General features: G+C 40.0%; 11 protein-coding genes across 11 annotated transcripts; 5 read left to right on the forward strand and 6 right to left on the reverse strand.

The window, feature by feature from the left end:
• Nucleotides 1-1008: 1008 nt before the first annotated feature.
• V1514DRAFT_346279 (galactosyl transferase GMA12/MNN10 family-domain-containing protein) lies at nucleotides 1009-2389 on the reverse strand (the record flags this gene model as incomplete). Its single annotated transcript, XM_066929261.1, has 5 exons — nucleotides 1009-1033; nucleotides 1093-1355; nucleotides 1422-1858; nucleotides 1915-2242; nucleotides 2267-2389. The coding sequence occupies 5 exons, from the start codon at nucleotides 2387-2389 to the stop codon at nucleotides 1009-1011; spliced, it is 1176 nt and encodes a 391-aa protein (XP_066785155.1).
• Nucleotides 2390-3215: 826 nt separating this feature from the next.
• Nucleotides 3216-5021, reverse strand: V1514DRAFT_325954 (carbamoyl-phosphate synthase arginine-specific small chain). Its single transcript, XM_066926701.1, has 3 exons — nucleotides 4866-5021; nucleotides 4480-4782; nucleotides 3216-4410 (listed from the first exon to the last, which is right to left on the reverse strand). Exons 2-3 carry the CDS (start codon nucleotides 4730-4732, stop codon nucleotides 3404-3406), a joined length of 1260 nt encoding a protein of 419 aa, XP_066785156.1. The 5' UTR covers nucleotides 4733-4782; nucleotides 4866-5021; the 3' UTR covers nucleotides 3216-3403.
• A 447-nt stretch (nucleotides 5022-5468) lies between these two features.
• V1514DRAFT_341032 (ubiquitin-conjugating enzyme/RWD-like protein) lies at nucleotides 5469-6228 on the forward strand (the record flags this gene model as incomplete). Its single annotated transcript, XM_066929045.1, has 5 exons — nucleotides 5469-5584; nucleotides 5655-5745; nucleotides 5802-5859; nucleotides 5923-6063; nucleotides 6116-6228. The coding sequence occupies 5 exons, from the start codon at nucleotides 5469-5471 to the stop codon at nucleotides 6226-6228; spliced, it is 519 nt and encodes a 172-aa protein (XP_066785157.1).
• Nucleotides 6229-6390: 162 nt separating this feature from the next.
• V1514DRAFT_276610 (ankyrin repeat-containing domain protein) lies at nucleotides 6391-7043 on the reverse strand (the record flags this gene model as incomplete). The annotated part of the gene is made up of 2 exons (XM_066924929.1): nucleotides 6391-6788; nucleotides 6845-7043. The coding sequence occupies 2 exons, from the start codon at nucleotides 7041-7043 to the stop codon at nucleotides 6391-6393; spliced, it is 597 nt and encodes a 198-aa protein (XP_066785158.1).
• A 689-nt stretch (nucleotides 7044-7732) lies between these two features.
• On the forward strand, nucleotides 7733-8095 carry V1514DRAFT_325964 (uncharacterized protein). Its single transcript, XM_066926702.1, has one exon. The coding sequence runs from the start codon at nucleotides 7867-7869 to the stop codon at nucleotides 8059-8061; it is 195 nt and encodes a 64-aa protein (XP_066785159.1). The 5' UTR covers nucleotides 7733-7866; the 3' UTR covers nucleotides 8062-8095.
• Nucleotides 8096-8407: 312 nt separating this feature from the next.
• V1514DRAFT_276347 (pheromone A receptor-domain-containing protein) lies at nucleotides 8408-9691 on the forward strand (the record flags this gene model as incomplete). Its single annotated transcript, XM_066924922.1, has 2 exons — nucleotides 8408-8936; nucleotides 8994-9691. 2 exons carry the CDS (start codon nucleotides 8408-8410, stop codon nucleotides 9689-9691), a joined length of 1227 nt encoding a protein of 408 aa, XP_066785160.1.
• A 421-nt stretch (nucleotides 9692-10112) lies between these two features.
• On the forward strand, nucleotides 10113-11055 carry V1514DRAFT_318202 (uncharacterized protein; the record flags this gene model as incomplete). The annotated part of the gene is made up of 3 exons (XM_066925876.1): nucleotides 10113-10115; nucleotides 10201-10521; nucleotides 10576-11055. The coding sequence occupies 3 exons, from the start codon at nucleotides 10113-10115 to the stop codon at nucleotides 11053-11055; spliced, it is 804 nt and encodes a 267-aa protein (XP_066785161.1).
• A 453-nt stretch (nucleotides 11056-11508) lies between these two features.
• Nucleotides 11509-13230, reverse strand: V1514DRAFT_318203 (amidase signature domain-containing protein; the record flags this gene model as incomplete). Its single annotated transcript, XM_066925877.1, has 2 exons — nucleotides 11509-11639; nucleotides 11694-13230. The coding sequence occupies 2 exons, from the start codon at nucleotides 13228-13230 to the stop codon at nucleotides 11509-11511; spliced, it is 1668 nt and encodes a 555-aa protein (XP_066785162.1).
• Nucleotides 13231-13664: 434 nt separating this feature from the next.
• On the reverse strand, nucleotides 13665-16319 carry V1514DRAFT_276615 (uncharacterized protein; the record flags this gene model as incomplete). Its single annotated transcript, XM_066924930.1, has 2 exons — nucleotides 13665-16103; nucleotides 16152-16319. The coding sequence occupies 2 exons, from the start codon at nucleotides 16317-16319 to the stop codon at nucleotides 13665-13667; spliced, it is 2607 nt and encodes an 868-aa protein (XP_066785163.1).
• Nucleotides 16320-16722: 403 nt separating this feature from the next.
• V1514DRAFT_325969 (putative methyltransferase-domain-containing protein) lies at nucleotides 16723-17930 on the forward strand. Its single transcript, XM_066926703.1, has one exon. It carries the CDS (start codon nucleotides 16780-16782, stop codon nucleotides 17869-17871), a length of 1092 nt encoding a protein of 363 aa, XP_066785164.1. The 5' UTR covers nucleotides 16723-16779; the 3' UTR covers nucleotides 17872-17930.
• V1514DRAFT_325970 (uncharacterized protein) lies at nucleotides 17481-19339 on the reverse strand. Its single transcript, XM_066926704.1, has one exon. It carries the CDS (start codon nucleotides 19150-19152, stop codon nucleotides 17902-17904), a length of 1251 nt encoding a protein of 416 aa, XP_066785165.1. The 5' UTR covers nucleotides 19153-19339; the 3' UTR covers nucleotides 17481-17901.
• Between the last annotated feature and the right edge of the window lie 2 nt (nucleotides 19340-19341).

A 19341-nucleotide genomic window follows, 5' to 3' on the forward strand; every position in this document is an offset into this window, starting at 1 on the left:
TGTGCTTCCGCGGGTTGTGCCTTCGCAGGTTGTGATTCTGCTTCTTCACCTTGTGTTTCTGCCTGTACAGGCTGTGCATCTACAGGCTGTGATTCCATCTCCGCAGTTTGTGCCTCCACGGATTGTGCTTCCACTGGTCGTGCTTCCACAGGTGCTTCCGCGGATTGTCCCTCTGTAGACTGCGCCTCTGCTGGTTGTGCTTCCGCGGGTTGTGCCTTCGCAGGTTGTGATTCTGCTTCTTCACCTTGTGTTTCTGCCTGTACAGGCTGTGCATCTACAGGCTGTGATTCCACCTCCGCAGTTTGTGCCTCCACGGATTGTGCTTCCGCTGGTCGTGCCTCTGCAGGTGCTTCCGCGGATTGTCCCTCTGTAGACTGCGCCTCTGCTGGTTGTGCTTCCGCGGGTGCTTCCACCGACTGTGCTTCTGCTGGTCGTGCCTCTTCAGACGGCGCCTCTGCAGATTGTGATTTTGCTTCTGAACTTTGTGCTTCTACCTCCGCTGGTAGAGCCTCCGCTGGTGGTGCCACTGTTGCCTGTGCTTCTGCATTCGGCGCTTCAATTAACTGGGTAGCCACGGCTGGTTCTTTTACTGGCTCAGCTTCTGTCGGTGAAATGTCTAACTGAAGTGATTCTTGTTTGGCCTGTTCTTGTTGTCGTGACGTAGGTTCTTGTGATTTGGTTTCGTCCTGTGACAATTCTGGTAACGCTTGATTCTGCTCGTTTTGAACCTCAGTCTCTGTAATTGAATTAGTTAATTGTTCTTTTTCATTATCAGCAACTTCTGCTTGTCGTATATCTTCGTTTTCAGAATCACCAGCTCCGACATTGTTGACCTCAGACGCCACGGGGATCTGATCATTCACGAGTTGATTTTGGTGTTCAATAGCTTGCTCGGTAACATTATCACTTTTAGATTGCTGCTCAACAATTGTTTCTGAAATAGCAGGTTCAACAATTTTTTTCTCGACATCAACAGACAACTTCTTGGTATCATCCACATGAGATCCATCAATTGGCACGACAGGTTTTGACGCTTGTTTGGAATCAGATTCGTCAGGTTGTTCACCATTTTTCTCGCTTTCACCTGCTGACGCGGCAATAACTTTGGCCTTCTCGTCTTCAAGCAATTTCGATTGCTTGTCCTCAATGGCCTTGCCCACCGTGACCCTGCGTTTCCAAAAATCTTGAAATCTTGAATTGCATTCGTTATCCACCCAGCAACCAGCAAAATGGACAACAAGATCACCAGTCATCCATCCCATGTTATCACCACCGACTGAAAACGCGTTAATAACCCGTTGAGGAACAATCGCGACATGTTCCCGCATGCGAGGATGATTAACAATAATGTGATTCTAAAAATAAAAAAAAAAAATTATTATTGCCAATTCACTTGAATTGTTGATAGTAATTCAACTTACCATGGCATCTTGCTCTAATCTTTCAAATCGTCGTCCCACATAGAACGGGTCTTGCCACATGTCCAAAAACGATGACGTCCATTCACTTCTTCGAAACAAGATTGATCCGGCATTAATTCCGTTTTGATCTTGACCAATAACAATGTCTACTTTACTGACGTCGAGGTCCTTGGCGACTTTCAATCCCGATGGCTTGCCGTTCGGCAGCCTTATCTGTTGATCGTAGGCAATTCTTTTCTTCATAAATTCTGGGTTTAAAACATGCTTGGCCAAATCTATCTGAGGCGTCATAATGATCGCGTCAGTATCAAGCCACCAAACCCATTCAGCGTCCTTGTTCTTTTCGAATGCTTCCGCAATGGCAGGAATTTTACCCCAGACAGGTGGCCTGTCGGTTAATCCAAACTTTGAAATATTAATGTACTGGTACGTGTATCCTAAAAAAGTGTGTTTAGAATCATTAATCCAATCACTATGGATTGCAATGCCTTACCATGGTATGCGCAGTACTCTTGACGGTTTTCGGTAACCTTATCTATCAGGCCTTTGATGGCACCGTTATGACCTTTCCCATCAGTTGCAGTTAACAATACGACTTTGCTACCCTTTGGTTCAACAGTATCCCCAGCCTTATTACGAATATCGTGGAAAACATCAGTCGAGACGTCTTCCTCCGGCTTGTTCTCCTTTGGCTTCGTCGTTTCCTTTTCTGACTCCTTAGATTTTTTTCCATCGGTTGATTTATCCTTTTTATCATCCTTTTTGCCATTTATCAATCCAAATTCATCAATCTTAAATTTGGGCGGTTGAGATTGCGGGCCCTGTGCAGGTCGCAGGCCGTGAACTGCTGCGGTCACGCCGCCAACTTTCAAATCATTGTCTAATCGGGCCGGAATCGACGCGTAGATAAGACCTGCAACGGCCAAAAAAACTAGAATAGCAAGAACCTGTATCCTGCGTAACGCCATGCTTTTTTTTTTTCTTTTTTATTGCTTTCAAATTCGTACCGGGTGGACAGAACGTATCAGCAATGCAGTTCTATATAAACAGTTTCTATGAATGGCAGCGGCACAAGGATCAAACTTTAACCCCTGCGGCTGCAATGGCTTATATAATCTGCCTGCTGTCCATTAATCATTATTTTTTTGGGGTCAGGGTTGCTCATGCAAGGTAATATATATACATATATACTGTGTTGAGAGTGGTTTGGTGATAAATACGGTTTAGAAGGGCTTGGTGTATGAAAAAAAGAAGTATAAGAAAAAAGAAGTACCAAAGTGAAGTTGAATGTTATGTTTTATGTTATACCATGGAGTTGGAGGATAACTATAAAGCAGCTGAGCTACCTTACAACAGCACAGTATATTATATACTGTAAGGTAGCTAGCTGCTTTATCTTCCAATATCTCCATGACAATATATTATCCTCTAAACTATATAACATAAAACATAACATTCAACTTCACTTTGGTACTTCTTTTTTCTTATACTTCTTTCTTTCATACACCAAGCCCTTCTAAACCGTATTTATCACCAAACCCGCTTTCTTCTCAGCACAAATGCTCAACAACTGCAACTTATCACAAATGTAAACAAGCGCACATAAGATGTATACACTAAGCTAGCTAGGGTATGGGTGGAGGAATGGTTAGGGTATAATAGTGACTGTATTATAAGAGGAACGTTTCCAGTTCGTGATCCCAATTAAGACTGACTGGTTTGGCATACACGCTACGAATTCCCGCACCCTGTCACAACAAACATGCTATTCTACTACAAACATTCAAAATTGAATCATATGAACTATCTAAATTTTATTAACAATACAAACTAATATAAAATGGAAAATCTAATCTTTGATTACTAATACACCTTAAAAATACGCCAATTTTATAACAAAACAATTAAAAAAAAAAATACCAAAAAATAGAGAAAAAGCGCGCAAGAAAAAAAAAAAAAAAAAAGAATCTGCAAATTTCTTTTTACAACGCAACAGTAACGGGCTCAGCCACGTTGGCATCAATACCAAGAAGTTCTTTCTCTGCCTTGTAAGCTTCAATGTTCTTGAAGTACTTGTCAAACAAGAAAGCGGAGTCAAGTGGGCCACCCTTAGCTTCAGGATGGAATTGGGTGCTAAAGATCGGGCGAGACACGTGGTACATGCCCTCGTTTGATCTATCATTTAAATTAACAAAATATTCTTTAAAGTCAGCTGGCAGCGTGTTCGCATCCACGGCGTATCCATGGTTTTGAGAAGTAATGTGGCAGGTTCCGGTGGTCAGGTCGAAAGTAGGGATGTTATGGGCGCGATTACCATATTTCAACTTGACGGTCTTCGCGCCGACTGCAAGGGCAAGCAATTGATGACCAAGGCAAATGCCAAAAATTGGGCCTGAATAAGCGTTCAAGGTTTGTTGAAGATTGTAAACAGTTTTGTCGCAGTGCTTGGGATCACCTGGTCCGTTAGAAATGAAAATTCCGTCAAACTGGGAAGCCACGTCCTGAATTGGGAAGTCGTGAGGGAACACAGTCACGGAAGCGCCGCGGGAGGTAAGGCATCTAATAATGTTTTCCTTCACACCACAATCAAGTAAAGCAATGTTGATTTTCTGACCATCATTCACGCGGTAAGGTTCCTTGGTCGACACAACCTCGACAAGGTTAACTTTTCCCGGGTCTTCAAAAACACCAGAGTCATTACCGGTAACTTCCTCGCCAACTGTTATCCTGCCGAGCGTGGATCCTTGTTCGCGAAGGTATTGAACAATTGCTCTGGTGTCCACACCAGAGATGGCAGCGACACCTTCGCGCTTGCACCAACTACCCAATGACTCGACCGCAGTCCAGTGAGAGTATTCAGCAGCAAAATCTGAAACCACGATGCCAGAACATTGAATCCTGCCGGATTCGAAATATCGGAGAAGGTTAAATTCATCGCGTGCTGACGATGGAACACCATAATTGCCAATCAGGGGTTGAGTGAAAACCACTAATGAACATTGCGTTAATATTGATCAACAGAGCAGTTTTGAAAGAAAGAAAGAAAAAAAAACCATACAAATTTGTCCTCTATATGATGGATCTGTCATTGACTCGGGGTATCCAACTAGTGAAGTCGTGAATACAGCTTCACCAGAGATGGTGTCACTAGCACCAAACGACTTGCCGTTGTAAACTGGGCCATTCTTCAAGGTAAGAGTAGCTTTCTCCAAAGCAGAAGAGCTCAGTAATCTAATCGACCGAAAAGCTGAGCCTCCAGTTTGTTGTTTTGCAAGTCCAAAAAGGGACTTTCCTAAAAATTGTTGAAACATGACTGATTTGGGTCGAATAAATTAAATTTGTGAGTTCTTCCAAATGTGATCTTTACACAACCAAAAAAAAAAAAAAAAAATTAATTAGTATATGTCTGAATGTACTGAAACTATAATAAAAAGAACCAAATACCTGAGAGGTAATCCTATAAATATTATTATTAGAGAAAACTGTCGATAAGAAGAAAAACTACAAAAATAAAGAGGCAAAAAGAAAAAAAAAATTTAAATAGGGCCCGACCCGCAAGAAAAAAAAAATATAGTTTATACGTTGCACCGATAACATGCACTAGAAAAAAAAAAATTAGCAACGTACCTGACAAGTAAACGTAGAAAAATATCGCATATAAGCAATGATTGGGGAAATCAAATAAATGTCAGAAAACGAAATAACAATTTCCTTCTCTTAACGAACAATTGAATCTGATATCGGTACAAAAAGATTTTCCAATTGGGAGGAATTCACAAGCTGGCCGATATTTGAATTTTGCTTTTGCAGCGGGCAAAAACTACGAAAAAAAAAAAAAATCTTCTTTTGAGTAATCCAAATCTGGTGGGCAGGCCGGGTAATACGTGACCTTCTTTAACGTCAGCAATTGCAAGGGGTTTGTGGGGGGTAAGTTTAGATGTGCCCTAACCCACGACTGCGTCAGGTTATTTTGTATATGTGTTATCAACCTGTGTTCAGTTCTGGCAGTGAGTGAGTGGACTTTTGCAGAGATCTATTTGAAAAGCCATGAGCAGATCGTTTAATTCGCGGAATATGATTGCCGTTCGTCGGCTCATGACTGAGTATAAGCAGTTAATCAATGAATCTCCGGACGGAATTTCGGCCGGACCTGTTAGCGAGGAGTATGATGGTGCCACTTAATTACCTTTTCTTTGTTTTTATTTTACACGGCTGCATTTACTAATTGGTTAGCAATTTCTTTGAATGGGAATGTTTAATTCAAGGACCAGAAGATACTTCGTTTGAAGGCGGCGTGTTCCCTGCGACATTATCGTTTCCTCAGGTACGTGCCTCACTTGGTAACGCGTTCGCAACTGAGCCGGTTAACCATTATTATAGGATTATCCGCTTAGTCCACCTACAATGAAGTTTACTTGTGAATTATTTCATCCCAATGGTGAGTATTCACCCAATATATATATATATATTTTGTGTTTCAGCCAGCCAATAACAAGATTAGTCTATAAGGACGGCACAGTGTGCATCTCGATTCTCCACGCACCGGGCGATGATCCAAACATGTATGAGAGTGCATCCGAACGATGGAGTCCGATTCAATCCGTAGAGAAAATTTTGATTTCAGTAATGAGCATGCTAGCAGGTTCGTTTGTTATTGTGATTTCGTCGTGTCATATTTTTAACACAGTTTGCAGAACCTAACGACGAAAGTGGGGCTAATATCGATGCCTGCAAAGTTTGGAGAAATAATCGAGAAGAGTATAATAGAATAGTCAAGGCTAATGTTCGCAAAACGCTTGGGTTATAAGGCAAGGCGTGTCATGGTGTGGCTTGCATTTCCATGATCATGCATCAACCCAGAGACGGACTAATCAAAATGTGGGTTTTCACTGAGGCGTTTATTTTTATTTTAATACTGGATGATTTTTTATGTTGATTGTTTTGAATTCTTAAATTCTATATCGTGCATTTATTTATCATTGACCTCCAATGACTTCACTTTGTCATTTAACTCGTTTTCGTCATTCAAAACTTTCTCCTTGTCATCCGTCACTGCTATTCTGCTTGATTCCTCGTCAGCTGGTTCATCTTTGATGTCCAATTCGGCTTCTAATCTGTCCTGGAAACGTTCAAGCAAATAGTCAACCACGTCCATCTTGTCATTGTTCTCGGCTTGATATATAGAATCCTGACCGGCAAGATTTTTAACAAGCGGGTCTGCATTGTGATCGCATAGTCGCTTGATGATCTCTAAGTTACCGTTCAAGCATGCCCAATGAAGCGCCGTATTTCCTGAATCGTTTTGTGCTGTGACGATGGTCGGTTCCGCGTCAGGAGCAAAAAACGATAGTAAATAATCCACAATTTCTTGTATAGTTAATATTAGTACGTAAAAACGCCATAAGAGTATCTTAGCACCATACCTATATGTCCATTTGCGCAAGCCATGTGTAGCGGTGTGCTTTTTGAGTAGGGATCTCTAACCTGCAGCAAAATCTCCGAGTACGGCAACTCAAGCTCTCTGTGAAGTTCATTCAATTCTTCCTTAAACCATTCTAAATCAGATGCTCGAGCACAGTAAATAATATCACTGACTTCTTCTTCTGTCAGAGCTCTTGTCATGATGGGTTATTTATGATTAAGGATCAAAATTGAAATTTTCACCTTGAAAGATAATTTTCTATACAGATTTGAGATTTTTTTGGGTTTAAACTTTATTTGAGCCGCGCCTGGGAGTTTTGTGGCGGCGGTGTATTATATAATCAGACATTGCTAAGTAACTAGTTAACTAGTTACATTTTAAGCTGGCTTTTCATTTGTTATTTGATCAAGTTCACTGATATTTGTGTTGATGTAAATTGTTAAATATTAATATTTGCTGTACCAATTTTGTTTTGTTTGCCAATTATGTGGGGTTTTATTTACAGCTATTGTGTTTTCACATAACCAAGAAACGTTGCCGAGAGCATCTGTATTACGTCAGCAAATACTCAGCATTGATTGTTCGTATTTTGTTCTACACCTGCAATAAAATACTGCAACGTGGATAAGCTTTGAGCTACATGATTTCATAAATTGCAAGTTTGAGTGGTGATGAGAAATTTATTATACCGAAATAAGTGATTTATGGATTGTAAAATTGCATATTGTTCACAGTTATAGATCACTTCATTTTTTAATAGCGACCGTGATCGTAGCATGTCTTATTCCAAATACACCAGTTCAGAGTTCCAAAAAACAAAAATAATCATAACTTTTCTTTTGCAATTTACATGACAAAGAAGAACAGAAAAATTACGAATATCATAAGGGGCAGCTGTTCAATTGTCTATGCCGCTCGGACACGTCGTGTTTTCAATTTACAACCGTCAAGGTTCTGATAATTTGAAGGCCTCCTACTGTATATGGAAATGAACAAAGCTTATTTGAAATCTGTTATACAGTAATGAGTGGGTTGTGGTTTGAAAGAACCTTTTTTGCTGAGCTGGTCGCTTTGGTTATCAAATTCATTGGCAGTTCGCACGCAGTTCGCCGTTCTCAAGAAATTGATTTAACCAAAAAAATAATTACTTTGCTATACTCAATCAACAATCTTTTCTTAATTGTCTTTTATTTCCCCAGTTTATTGTTTTTTTCTTGATGTGAGAATACATACAATGTATAATCAATTTAATATTCTGAGGAGTTCTTTTGCGCCAGTTATCAGTCAAGTCCATGAGAACGACGCGGCTCAGATACTTCTCCATAATTTCCTGTTTGGGCCACCAATGGACCTTGGTCCCGCATTTATTGCTCATGAACAGACAAGGGAAAACAAAATTCAAAATGATTCAATTCTTGCCTAAGTTTGCAGAAAGCAGAAAAAAAAAAAAAAAAAAAAAAAAAGGAGACAGGTTGAAACGGTGTTACTTGTTCATGATTACTATAAAGAAACCTCTGGCTGCTAAATGGCGGAGGTGCCTTTTGGGGAAAATAAGTAAATCACCATGATCTATGTTCCGCTGTTTGTCACATCGATACTATCGATATTTTGTACGATTCCGGCATTGTTCTGGCATGCCCGTCATAAGAACGTACCAGCCTTATGCTTTATAGTTGTACTTCAGATCCAGAACGTGTTTGTACTTGTTAATTCCATTCCGTGGGGCAGTGATGATACATCGACCTACTGGGATGGAAAAGGCTATTGCGACATTGCTACTCGAGTTTTTGTTGCTGGTGGGGTTGCGATTGTTAGTTGCCTGGTAGCAATTTCTCGCAATTTGGCCAATATTATGGCAAAGAATGTTCCGTTACCCACGGCCAACATTCAACGCAGGAAGCTCATTGTTGATCTTTGCATTTGTTTCATTCCACCTAGCTTAATTGTTATATTTTATTATTTCTATCAGCCTTATCGATATGAGATTATTCCGCGGTATGGTTGTATGCCTTCTTGTTATCCGTCATGGGTAATGGTCATTCTTTATTCAATATGGGCACCAATTCTCGCCTTAGTCGCCAGTGTATATTCAAGTATGTTTAACTTGGTATGGATTGATGCTAAATTGGGTTCTAACTTAAGCGCTATAGTGATCACCTTGGTGCGATATTTCAAGCGAAGGCGTGAACTTCGTGCAGTGTTAAGTTCGTCTCAGACGGGATTGACTGTCTCAAGGTTTGCCAGGCTGCTTGTGTTTGCTTTTTCTGTTATCCTTGTTGCCTTCCCGCTGTCGTTATACTTACTCTACACATACACGAGGACGCTTTTTCCATACTCGTGGTCACTTGTTCACAATCATGAAAGGTGGTCCACGATCCCTATTTCTTCTGGTCTTTCGAATTCGTTTATTACAGTTTGGCTTTATTTTGTGTGCTCAATATTCCTGTTTCTTATATTTGGAATTGGCCGTGAAGCCACGTCAATGTACATTATCATGCTCAGATTTTGTGGCCTGGGCAAGATCAGACCGTTTAAGACTTGGCTTTCTGATAATAAATTGCCACCCAGTCACTCCGTCTCATCATCTGCCGTTTATGCGACTTCCAAGAGTGTCGGTACTGGTGCCAGGCCAACACGCTTTGATACGTGGGAGAACATGGACGATCAGTATGATATCGGACTTCCGCCAGATTTCCTTGAGAAATATCAGAGCCATGGAAACAATGCCGTTGTAGTCTATGGCGGAAGAACGGAACGATCTGGAAGTACCCACTCTGACCCCTTTGAGAGCAGTGCTGGCTTAGGTGATAGGCCGATTAAGGTCACATATGAAGTTAGAGTGGAGTAAAGAAGGATTTTCTGTGGCGTTGGTTTTTTTTTTTAGATTTTTTGGTAATAGGTAGTTTTCACTATGATTTGATTGTTTTGTTTACACGTATTTTTTATATTTATTATATTATAAATTTAATTATTTCAAGGTTTTTTTTGACATGTCATACGCTAAGAAAGCGAACGTGCAAGCACAACCATGCTGGTGATGCGTTCACGACGAGTCCACGATAAAAAATAAAAAGCATTTTTTAATTCTGATTTAAAAACTCGATACAAGTACATCATTACACAACTCTAAAGAAGTCATATATATAGCCCAATTAATTACAGGTTTGGCTTGGTCTTATCTTGATCATCTAATCACATCGGGGTCTCGACTTCAGAGCCGCACGGTCGTTTCCGTCAACAAATTACTTCTCGCGACCCAAGTATGGCAAATGGTACGGGAGTGTATATATTTCACTGCATGGCCTCAAAATGCAATTACATTTATTTTATTTGTATGCCATTATTCTGGTAGTATAGTTCACGGTCACGGTCACAGCCGTTACGCCTAAAGCATATGCCGGAGAGACTGTATTAGGTTCATCAACGACCTGCCCATTTTCAGGATCACCGTGGGTGCCACATGATTTATTTGGCATCCCGTATGACAAGAAACAAATTATCAAGTGTTCAGAGACAACCACGTCAACATTAGATCCTTCTCTCACGCCCGGATTGAACACTGCTGTATTGAATAACAATCAATCTCCAGTTTCGGGCTGTCTGAAATCAGAATTATTTGTCGATGAAGCATTAGAACATCATCCATTTTGTACACCTAATAATACAACCAAAGTTGTTGTTGGAGAAATTTATTTTGTTACTTGACATCCTTCCTATTTTGAAAAATACGAGAATGAAATCACGCATGTAAAACTACAGGGACTTGTCAACAACAATAACAACAGCACAATTTTTGAAATCGAAAATATCACCAACTCATACGGCTTCCATTCGTTGACCATTAAAGAGTCGTATGCAACTATTTCTGGTGACTATTATTTTGTCTTAAGCATTATCCCAATCGTGTCCCATATCACAATTGTCTCACAACTTGCCAAACCTGGCCCGGTTCTGCGAGTCATCAGGTCCAAAAATGATACGACGTATCCAATCACTCGACTTTCTTCCAAAAATGTTACAATTAAATCTCATGATCTTTCACGGAGCGCAAAAATTGCGATCGGAGTTATGGTCGCGATTTCGGTATTGTTTATCCTTGGCGTGCTCATATGCATGATCATTTATCGCAACCGCGGTTCCGATTTTAAAGGCGCATTCAGCTCCGTTATCGTGGATATGGAATCAGGTCATCAAAGGCAAAAAGAATACTAGCGCAAGCTAACATTGAGTTGGGAAATATTAGATAACACGCTGCCAAAACTGATAGATAATGTACGATTAGAATTTTGAGCGCTAAAATGTTTAAGACTAACTGCAATTCAAGCACTGAGACATCAAAATTGTGAAATAATATTCAAACAGTTGCAACCAAAAAAAAAAAGAAATAATAATTTCTGGCAACCGTAAAACAATTATATTATCAACCAAATTATTGCGACCTTCTTTTGCATCTATAAGGCTTAATTTATCAAACGAATTGCACTCATAAATTTATCAAACAGGTGGTGATAATACTAGCACAACAATACAAAGAAAACAGATAAACAACAACACTGACTGCTATATACATTATATCTATTAGACGCCCCCGAAATAAGACCCATGATTTGTAGTTGAGTTTTCACTTTTGAATTTGTAACTCGTAATCTCATTTGATCGTTCTATTTATTGAGTGGTGCCAAGAATTTTCGAAATTTCATCCATACTCTGGAAAAGTTTTGGCTCCATCTGTCGTTGACCAATTAAGTGAAGTCCAATTGGGAAATCTGCAAGTCTGTATCTAACTGATTTGTCCCCTATAAAACTTTATCAGTATTCTGATTATTACTATACAAAAAAAAACTGCTTACATGTACTTAATGATCTGGCATCCATCGGTGAAATTGGTTCCCCCAGATCAATGTCGTCTTTCGCAAAATCAACCTTGCCAGCCGGGAATATAATGCCAGGATAATCAAGTAAATTAAATGTTCTTGAAAAATGAGACCTAATTAAAAACCCATCCGGGCGGGGTGTAAAAGCTTGGATTGGTGCCAAAATTGCATCAACCGGTTTGCCTGATTTGGTCTTAAATTTCGTGTTTTCCCAATATTTTAACCAATCACGTTGCAATTCCGCCCGAACGGAAGAGTAAGCGTGAAATTCTGAAATGCCTTTCTTATCACATGGATACATTCCGCCATTTTGAACTGTTTTGGTAAGAGGCTCGCCAGTAATTTCACATTGTGATACCAAAAAATCACCACCATCAACCGTAAAGAAATCAACCGCGTTATCAGAGATCTCTTCAGCCTTGTACAACTCAAGTTCAACAATGTCAACACCGCTTGTTTTTAATTTGTCAACAGTTTCATTCAACACACGAGCAACAGGTGGCAATGTCTGGTTTTCGGTATCTGATCTTATGATGCCGAGCGCGAGCGGTCGCCCCAAAGGTGCAGGTTTGATCCAGGGCAAGTATTGACATGAAGGATCGTACAACCATGGTTCGGCATCCGCAATGACTCTCATAATTAATTCGCAATCCCTATAAGAAACGGCCATGGGTGCGTTCACGCATAAAACTCCGACGGTCTCGGCTCCGGGTTCCAAATACCCCTTCATATTATGATACGGTAATCTTCCGGAAGAAGGCTTAATTGCGTAAATGCCATGCGTGTAAGCTGGTACCCTGATTGATCCACCAACATCAGTTCCGATACCACAAAGTGCACCGCGAAACTTAATAAGTGCTGCCAGGCCACCAGACGAACCAGATGCTGTAATCTCCTTGTGAATTGGATTTCTAGTCACTCCAAAAACATTGTTATCCGTATCTGGAACCATCATGCTCTGAGGAACATTAGTTTTCACGTAAATTATTGCGCCAAGTTGTTCCAACAGGTCAACAATAACTGAATTTTCCTTCTCAGGTTGGAATGCATAGGCAGCGATACCGACAACCGAATCATACCCTTTGACATTAACACTATCTTTCAGGCAAATCGGCAATCCATGCAAAGGTCCAACTGGCTTTCCGGTTCTCTTGAACTCGTCATCCAGCCATTTTGCACGTTCAAGTGCTTTATCGTAAAAGATCTCGGTCAAACAATTAAGTGCCTGTTGCGCAATTGCTGACCGCTTGCAAAACGCAGTCGTTACCTCAATCGCAGAATAATTCCCAGTAAAAATCTCTTGCAAAAGTCCAACTGAATCATAATTCTCCGTGATTTCAAATTCTTGCTCCGTGAGCAATCCACAGTCTCTGGCAAGGCTCAACAAGTTTGCAGGTTCCGGGTTAAACTCTATTTTCCACTCCTTTGGGATTCTTTCATCTCGCTCGGCCAGTTTGGCTGCTGCCAACTCTTCGTAAGGCTTTCTTGTTACTGGGAAAGTGACTGGTTTCATTTTTAGTTTATGATGTATTACAAAAACTGTGGATGTCAATGAAAATTTAAGGTAGGGTCGATACAAGCAACCGGGTCATGGCAAGCCCTGTTCTTATATGCGGGCCGGCGGCCAACGGGTCGGCGTCTGATAAAGCGATATGTATACTCATGGCGAAGGGCCCGTGCATTATCCCCATAGTGTTCAATGCACGAAGGCAAATTACAGTATTCGACAAGATATACATAGAACAATATGCACGAACAGGTTTTACGTTATTTCTCGATATATTATAAGATTTAAGTGATCGCGATAGCAACTTGGTAATAGGATAATACAATCTTTCAACTAAGATTACCTACTAATTAGTTTTTAAAAATATAAATTCTCTTCTACCCGTAATTAATGGGTTATCAACTGGAGTCTCTATACCGCTTATATGCTTAAATACAAGCCTACCGCAGGCCGGTATCAGCCATTTCTTCTGTGTAATAAGCCCAATCATGCCACCACTCGCCGATATCAGCATCCGCACCAATCTGTGCAGCAAATTGTGAAAAAAAATCATCCACCCCATTGCTTTCAATAATATCTTCAATATTAAAACTTTTTGGATTTTTCAAAATTGCAGGCAAAGGACTTGCTGGTGGAGTGTATGCGTCCACGATCATGCGTTGGGCTGCTTTCTGAATCCCTTCACGGTAGTTTGCAATTTTAGATTTGATAATGTCCACCAAAAGCGATACCACAACTTCTGCCTTCCACGCAATATCATATAAATTCCTATATGTATGTATCCATTCTGCCGTAATCATGAGAGATTGATATAACCTTCTATAATTTGATATTGTGCTTGCATTATATTGGAACGATAGATCAGGGTTTTTCCACCTTTGTCCTTCAAATTCGACAAATATTTCACAATTTTCCTTCAATCCCTTTAGTATATAATGCAAAATTGTGCAGGTTGGATACGTAAAATGTCTCATCGAGAACTTGATCAGCATCCACAAAAAGTCAGAAAAAAAATGTTGACGACTGATGAAAGTCGCCATGGTATCCAACATTTTTAATGAGCAGACAATCATGGCCATCCTATTTTCATGAGCTTCCTCTTCATTGACGACTTTATAAGCTGAATACAGCACTAACTGAAGCCTAGATAACTGCAGCTGCAGAATATACTTTTGCGCAAGGTCATACGCGCCATCTGGTCCTGACAGTGTCGCATCTTTATCACGGTGAATCACCTCCAATAATAATTGAAATGAACTTAAATACTCCTCCTCAAATTTTCGAAGTTCTTCGCAATGACTCTTAAATTCATTGCGACTCATCGTGAAATTTGGTAACATAATCTTACCAAGGATCGAGCGAGCAAGTAAGCTTAATTTCAAGTTTACTTCTATGAAAGATGTTGACGGCAACTCGGATTCGACTATATTTTCTCCAAACGAGGGCAAATTATGCAAAGGAGTGTCTGACATTTCCAGAGGTATTGCAAACGGCAATGTAAGGTCCAAAGACCTTTCCGTGTCAAAAATAACCAACAGTGCAAATGTAACGCGCCAAGCATCAGCCATTTGTGGCGGAACCTTGGGAAATAATTTTGGATCTCTATGGAGTCCCATTGACAACCCAACCTGACAAAGGTGGCCCACAAAATTTGCCGAATCTTCCATGTCTGCACCCTCGCCGCCTTCTGGAGATATCGCAAAATGTATCCGAAATCCGAGAAGAACTTGAGTAACAACAAAATCTGATTTTACCATGTAATTCGCTTCTCTCAGACATTCCCAAGAATATGCGTATAATGAACGACCCAAAAATATATTGTATTCATCTGGAAATCCATCATCAGATGGCTTCCAGTGTTGAGGCAACGACAATCGTCCAAGGCGAACCACGATGGCAAAGAGTGCAAGACCACGCAACACTGTTTTGCGCTCAGTCTTCATGGTGCCGTCCTGTTGTGAAGCTTGAAAACTTGCCTTTTGTTTAGAATCCCAAAACTTCTTTAAATTGTTTCTAAATACTACTGGATGTACAATAGGAAATAGAACGTTCACCCGCTGCATAAACCTAGCTATCAAAAAATCGCATAACGGTCGATGTTCTAAAAGTGGAAATCTCTGATTTTTTGAGAAATCCACGTTAAATAACTTGTTCACTATTTCAAGTTGCTCCGAATTCATTTGGTTTTTGTCGCCAAATAATCGCTCATCTTTTCTTTGTCTTTTAAGCGATCTAAAATCTTCCTTAATAGCTTCATTATTGACGAGGCACGACTTTGCCATATTTGTTCCCAAAATTTCTTGAATATATGGATCTTGCGTTAACCTGATAAATGAAGAATACCTACCAAGATTTACCATCCTGTTTTTCTTCACTGCCAAGTTCGGCGTGAATTCTGGAAAGTCGGCCTGTGACATTGACGACAAACCGACAACAGAACTCACAGGAAATCTGTCATCACTAATCAACTTAGTCTCAGATTTAGAAGAATGCAGTACTGAAGAGCTGTCAAGTATAGAACCATTATGTAATACAGCAGATGAAACCAATCCTTCTAATTGTTCTATTCTCTTCTTAAGCTCTTTATATTCAGGAGTTTGCGTAGGATCAATGGGCTGAAAAGTTTGACAGTCCTCTCTAGCATGACTAGTTTCAAATGGCGAAGACGATGTTGACTGGATGACTGCCGTTGGGTTAGAAACAAATCTTGCTATCGGTGCTTGACCACTTAGATGTGATGCAGCAAGGCCTGAAGAAGAATCTGGCGAGGTTTGATAGTCGAAAAATATAGGATCGCATATCCACGGCTTTACTGCATAGACACAAAGTGTAGTTGTGTTATGAGTGACACAGGCCGAGCACGGTTGCATTCTGTTGCACTATGCCGTGTTAGACAAGCAAGATCGTAATAGACGGTCATAACATACCTTTAGCTTTTTCTGTCTACACATAGAACAAACAACTGGAACCCTTCGTCGTTTTCTTAACTGCGTGCCAGCATTTGAAGACTCTGCGTCCACTGGCACATTATGATCATGGGTCGCCGACATGTGGAACATGCTTGGCTGCTTGGTCTGCTGAATGAACGATGACATTGACGGTAACGATAGCACCTCGTGCCTTCTAGAGTCACTTGATTGACTTGAAGCATTCGAAATTCTAATTTGCTCCATTTGTTGATTAATGGTAATTGCAAGATCCCGTTTTCAATATAACAGCTTTTAGTACACGTGAAATAGAACGAGGTTGATAAAGGTGACAAGTTCCTCAGTAAAACCCACACGGCCGCCCATCCATTAAACAACTATTTTTTTAATTCTTGCAAATATCTTAAAATATTAATTAATTCATGATTTCGATTGTAGTTGTTTGGTCCAGGTATGATGATGATGACCTGACAAACAAATTTGATATCCAAAATCGGAAATTGTGTCTGAACTTTAAATTAAACGTATTTTACGCAAATTGACGCGATCATTTTTCTGCCAAACGTTCTCCAGTTTACCAAATTACCAAATCTTTTTTGAATTGGAAAAAATACATAATGTTTTGGCTATGACAAGCTCAAATTCTTCGTTAGTTTCATCGGTGGCGACTAGCAGTGCTTCAACTCCATTATCTTCGCTATCGTCCGTAATTTCTCTGCCTTCTTCAATTAAGTCTCAAGCATTTGCTAGTAAGATTGTTCATGCTCTTGACCTTCCAACAATACAGTCAAAACCTTCAGCCAATGATTTGTTAGAACTGCTCTCTTTATATTCTCGAGGAGTATCCAAAAACTTTGCCGCTGATGAAGATAAACTTCTTGCCCCTGAGGGGTTTGTGGACTGGCTCACCCGACTTGTTGGATCGGGGCTTTACTGGATTGAGGATGACGATGAGCGAGAGCAAGTTTTCGATAGCGCGTCAAGAAGAATATCGGAAAGATGTGGAAGAACTGCTGCTCCCAGTATGGAAAGGGCATTTGATATCGATGGTTTATCAGCGAGCGTGGTCCTTCACGAACCAAGTTTAACCTCGGATGCCCTAGGATTGAAGACTTGGGGAAGTAGCTTATTACTAGCTAAGAGACTGAGTAAATTTCATACTACAATTATTTCCCGCAATACTCATAGAGTTCTTGAATTAGGCTCGGGTACTGGTCTTGTTGGCATCGTTTTAGGGATCCTTGGATATCGAGTATTAATGAGTGACTTGCCTGAAATTCTTCCTAACTTAGGAACTAATATTAAGCATAATGAACTAGAATTTGGAAAATTAGATATAGATGTGGAGGAATTAGATTGGAATTTGCCAGAGTCAAGCCTTGCATTTAAAAGAAATGAGAAATTTGACACGGTCATTTTATCGGATCCTATTTATTCCTTAAGTCATCCGCCAATGATTGCAAACGTGCTCAAAACGATTTTTGATTTCCAAAGTCCTTTTTCACGAGTAATTATTCAACTACCTCTTCGTGCTAATTATTCTGACGTTCGAGCTGAATTTTGGAAATGTCTTCAAGCAATTGGCTTGAAACCATGCGAGAGCTTGACGGAAGAAGGTCGAGATGACTTTGGAGAAGAGATTTTCCTATTTAGCATGTGGAGGCCAGAAGCATACGTATCAGACTTATCCATAGATATACATTTAGAAAAAAATCAATAGAATTGATCATAACCAAATATTTATGTTTTTCTAAAACTCGAAAGTAATCCATCCTGGCCATACCAATTCATCCCTTACAAGAGCTCGTAGCCTATCCAAAATAAACCTCTCCACTTTTCCTACATTTTTCAACACCGAACCTTTTCCGTCTTGATCTCCAATTTCCGATTCAACCTTAATATTTCTTAAAACTTCAAAATGATGCTGCGAAGGTTGAAGATCAGCAGAGCTTGATCCGCCTACATCACTTATAAAGCTAAAATGAATTTGCCGCTGAATATATGTCAGCACTGCCATTGCGTCAATTTCAAACCCAGTAATTGTTAGTTTTATTGGCAATGTTAAAAATTCTGGAGCTGGATAATTAAGACGCAATTTTGCTGATATCACTAATTTTAGATCACCTTTGTACTGAAGATGTAGCAAAAATTGTAAGTCTTCTTCTCTTACAGAAAACGGCGGTGGCTGACTTGTTGTTGGAGAAGCCGCTGAGAGTCTATTTGGTTGTGAACTGCTTGGTTCATTATTATCAGCATCGGAAGAAGAACTTTGAGATTCATGAGGATCACTTCTTGGATTTTCTTCATATGAAGAAGGAGATGTAGATAGGTCGTCGTGATCATATTCATTTTGACTTGATAATCGTAATATGTCATTTGCATGCTGAGGTCGTGGATTTGCAAACGACGTTGATATTCCCCGGGAAATATTATCGTCAGTATCATTCATGTAACCTCTAGACATTGATGCCGTAATTCCAGATATATTCGCAAACGAATTTTTAAGTGGGGAACGGAGACCAGGCATTAATGTCGGCGTCATGACCCCGTGAAAATAATGCAAGTTTGGATTCGCAGAGCTTGAACCAAATTGCTGCAACCGAGATCTAAGATATGGTATGGATGAATCTGACAATACATTCCCGACTCTTTGACGCTCATTGTCTTTGCGCAATTGATCCTGTAGCTGCTGCTGCTGCTGCTGCTGCTGCTGCTGCTGTTGTTGTTGTTGTTGTTGTTGTTGTTGTTCCTGCGCTTGTTGTTGCAAAAGTAATGAATGTTCTTCATTATTATCGTAAAATTCTGGATAAGGATCGCCAATATGCTTTATCTCTAATGTAGGAGAAACTGATCCAATATCGAATGCTAAAACATTAATCGATGCGATGTACGACGGTAGTTTCATCTTTTGAAAATGTTTGTCCAAAAAAGCACGAACAGTTTCTGAAATGTTGTCTCTGTCATCTTGATTCAACTGTGTCCAATCAATATCTATCGACATTTTTTTGGTAAGTTGTCAAAGTGTTATATGTTGAAGTCTACCGCGTTGCGAGAGCCGATGACGACCTATGAAATATTTTCAGCGTGATATTTGTATCATAGCTTCATTTCAGCATGGTTATTTATTTCTATTTGCCAATAAAATGTTTAAACGGAAAAATTTGAAAAGTCAAAAGATTCGAAATACGTA

This window comes from Lipomyces japonicus (genome assembly GCF_038497905.1).
Source record: "Lipomyces japonicus strain CBS 7319 unplaced genomic scaffold V1514scaffold_6, whole genome shotgun sequence".
In the NCBI taxonomy this organism is placed as follows: Eukaryota; Fungi; Ascomycota; class Lipomycetes; order Lipomycetales; family Lipomycetaceae; genus Lipomyces; species Lipomyces japonicus.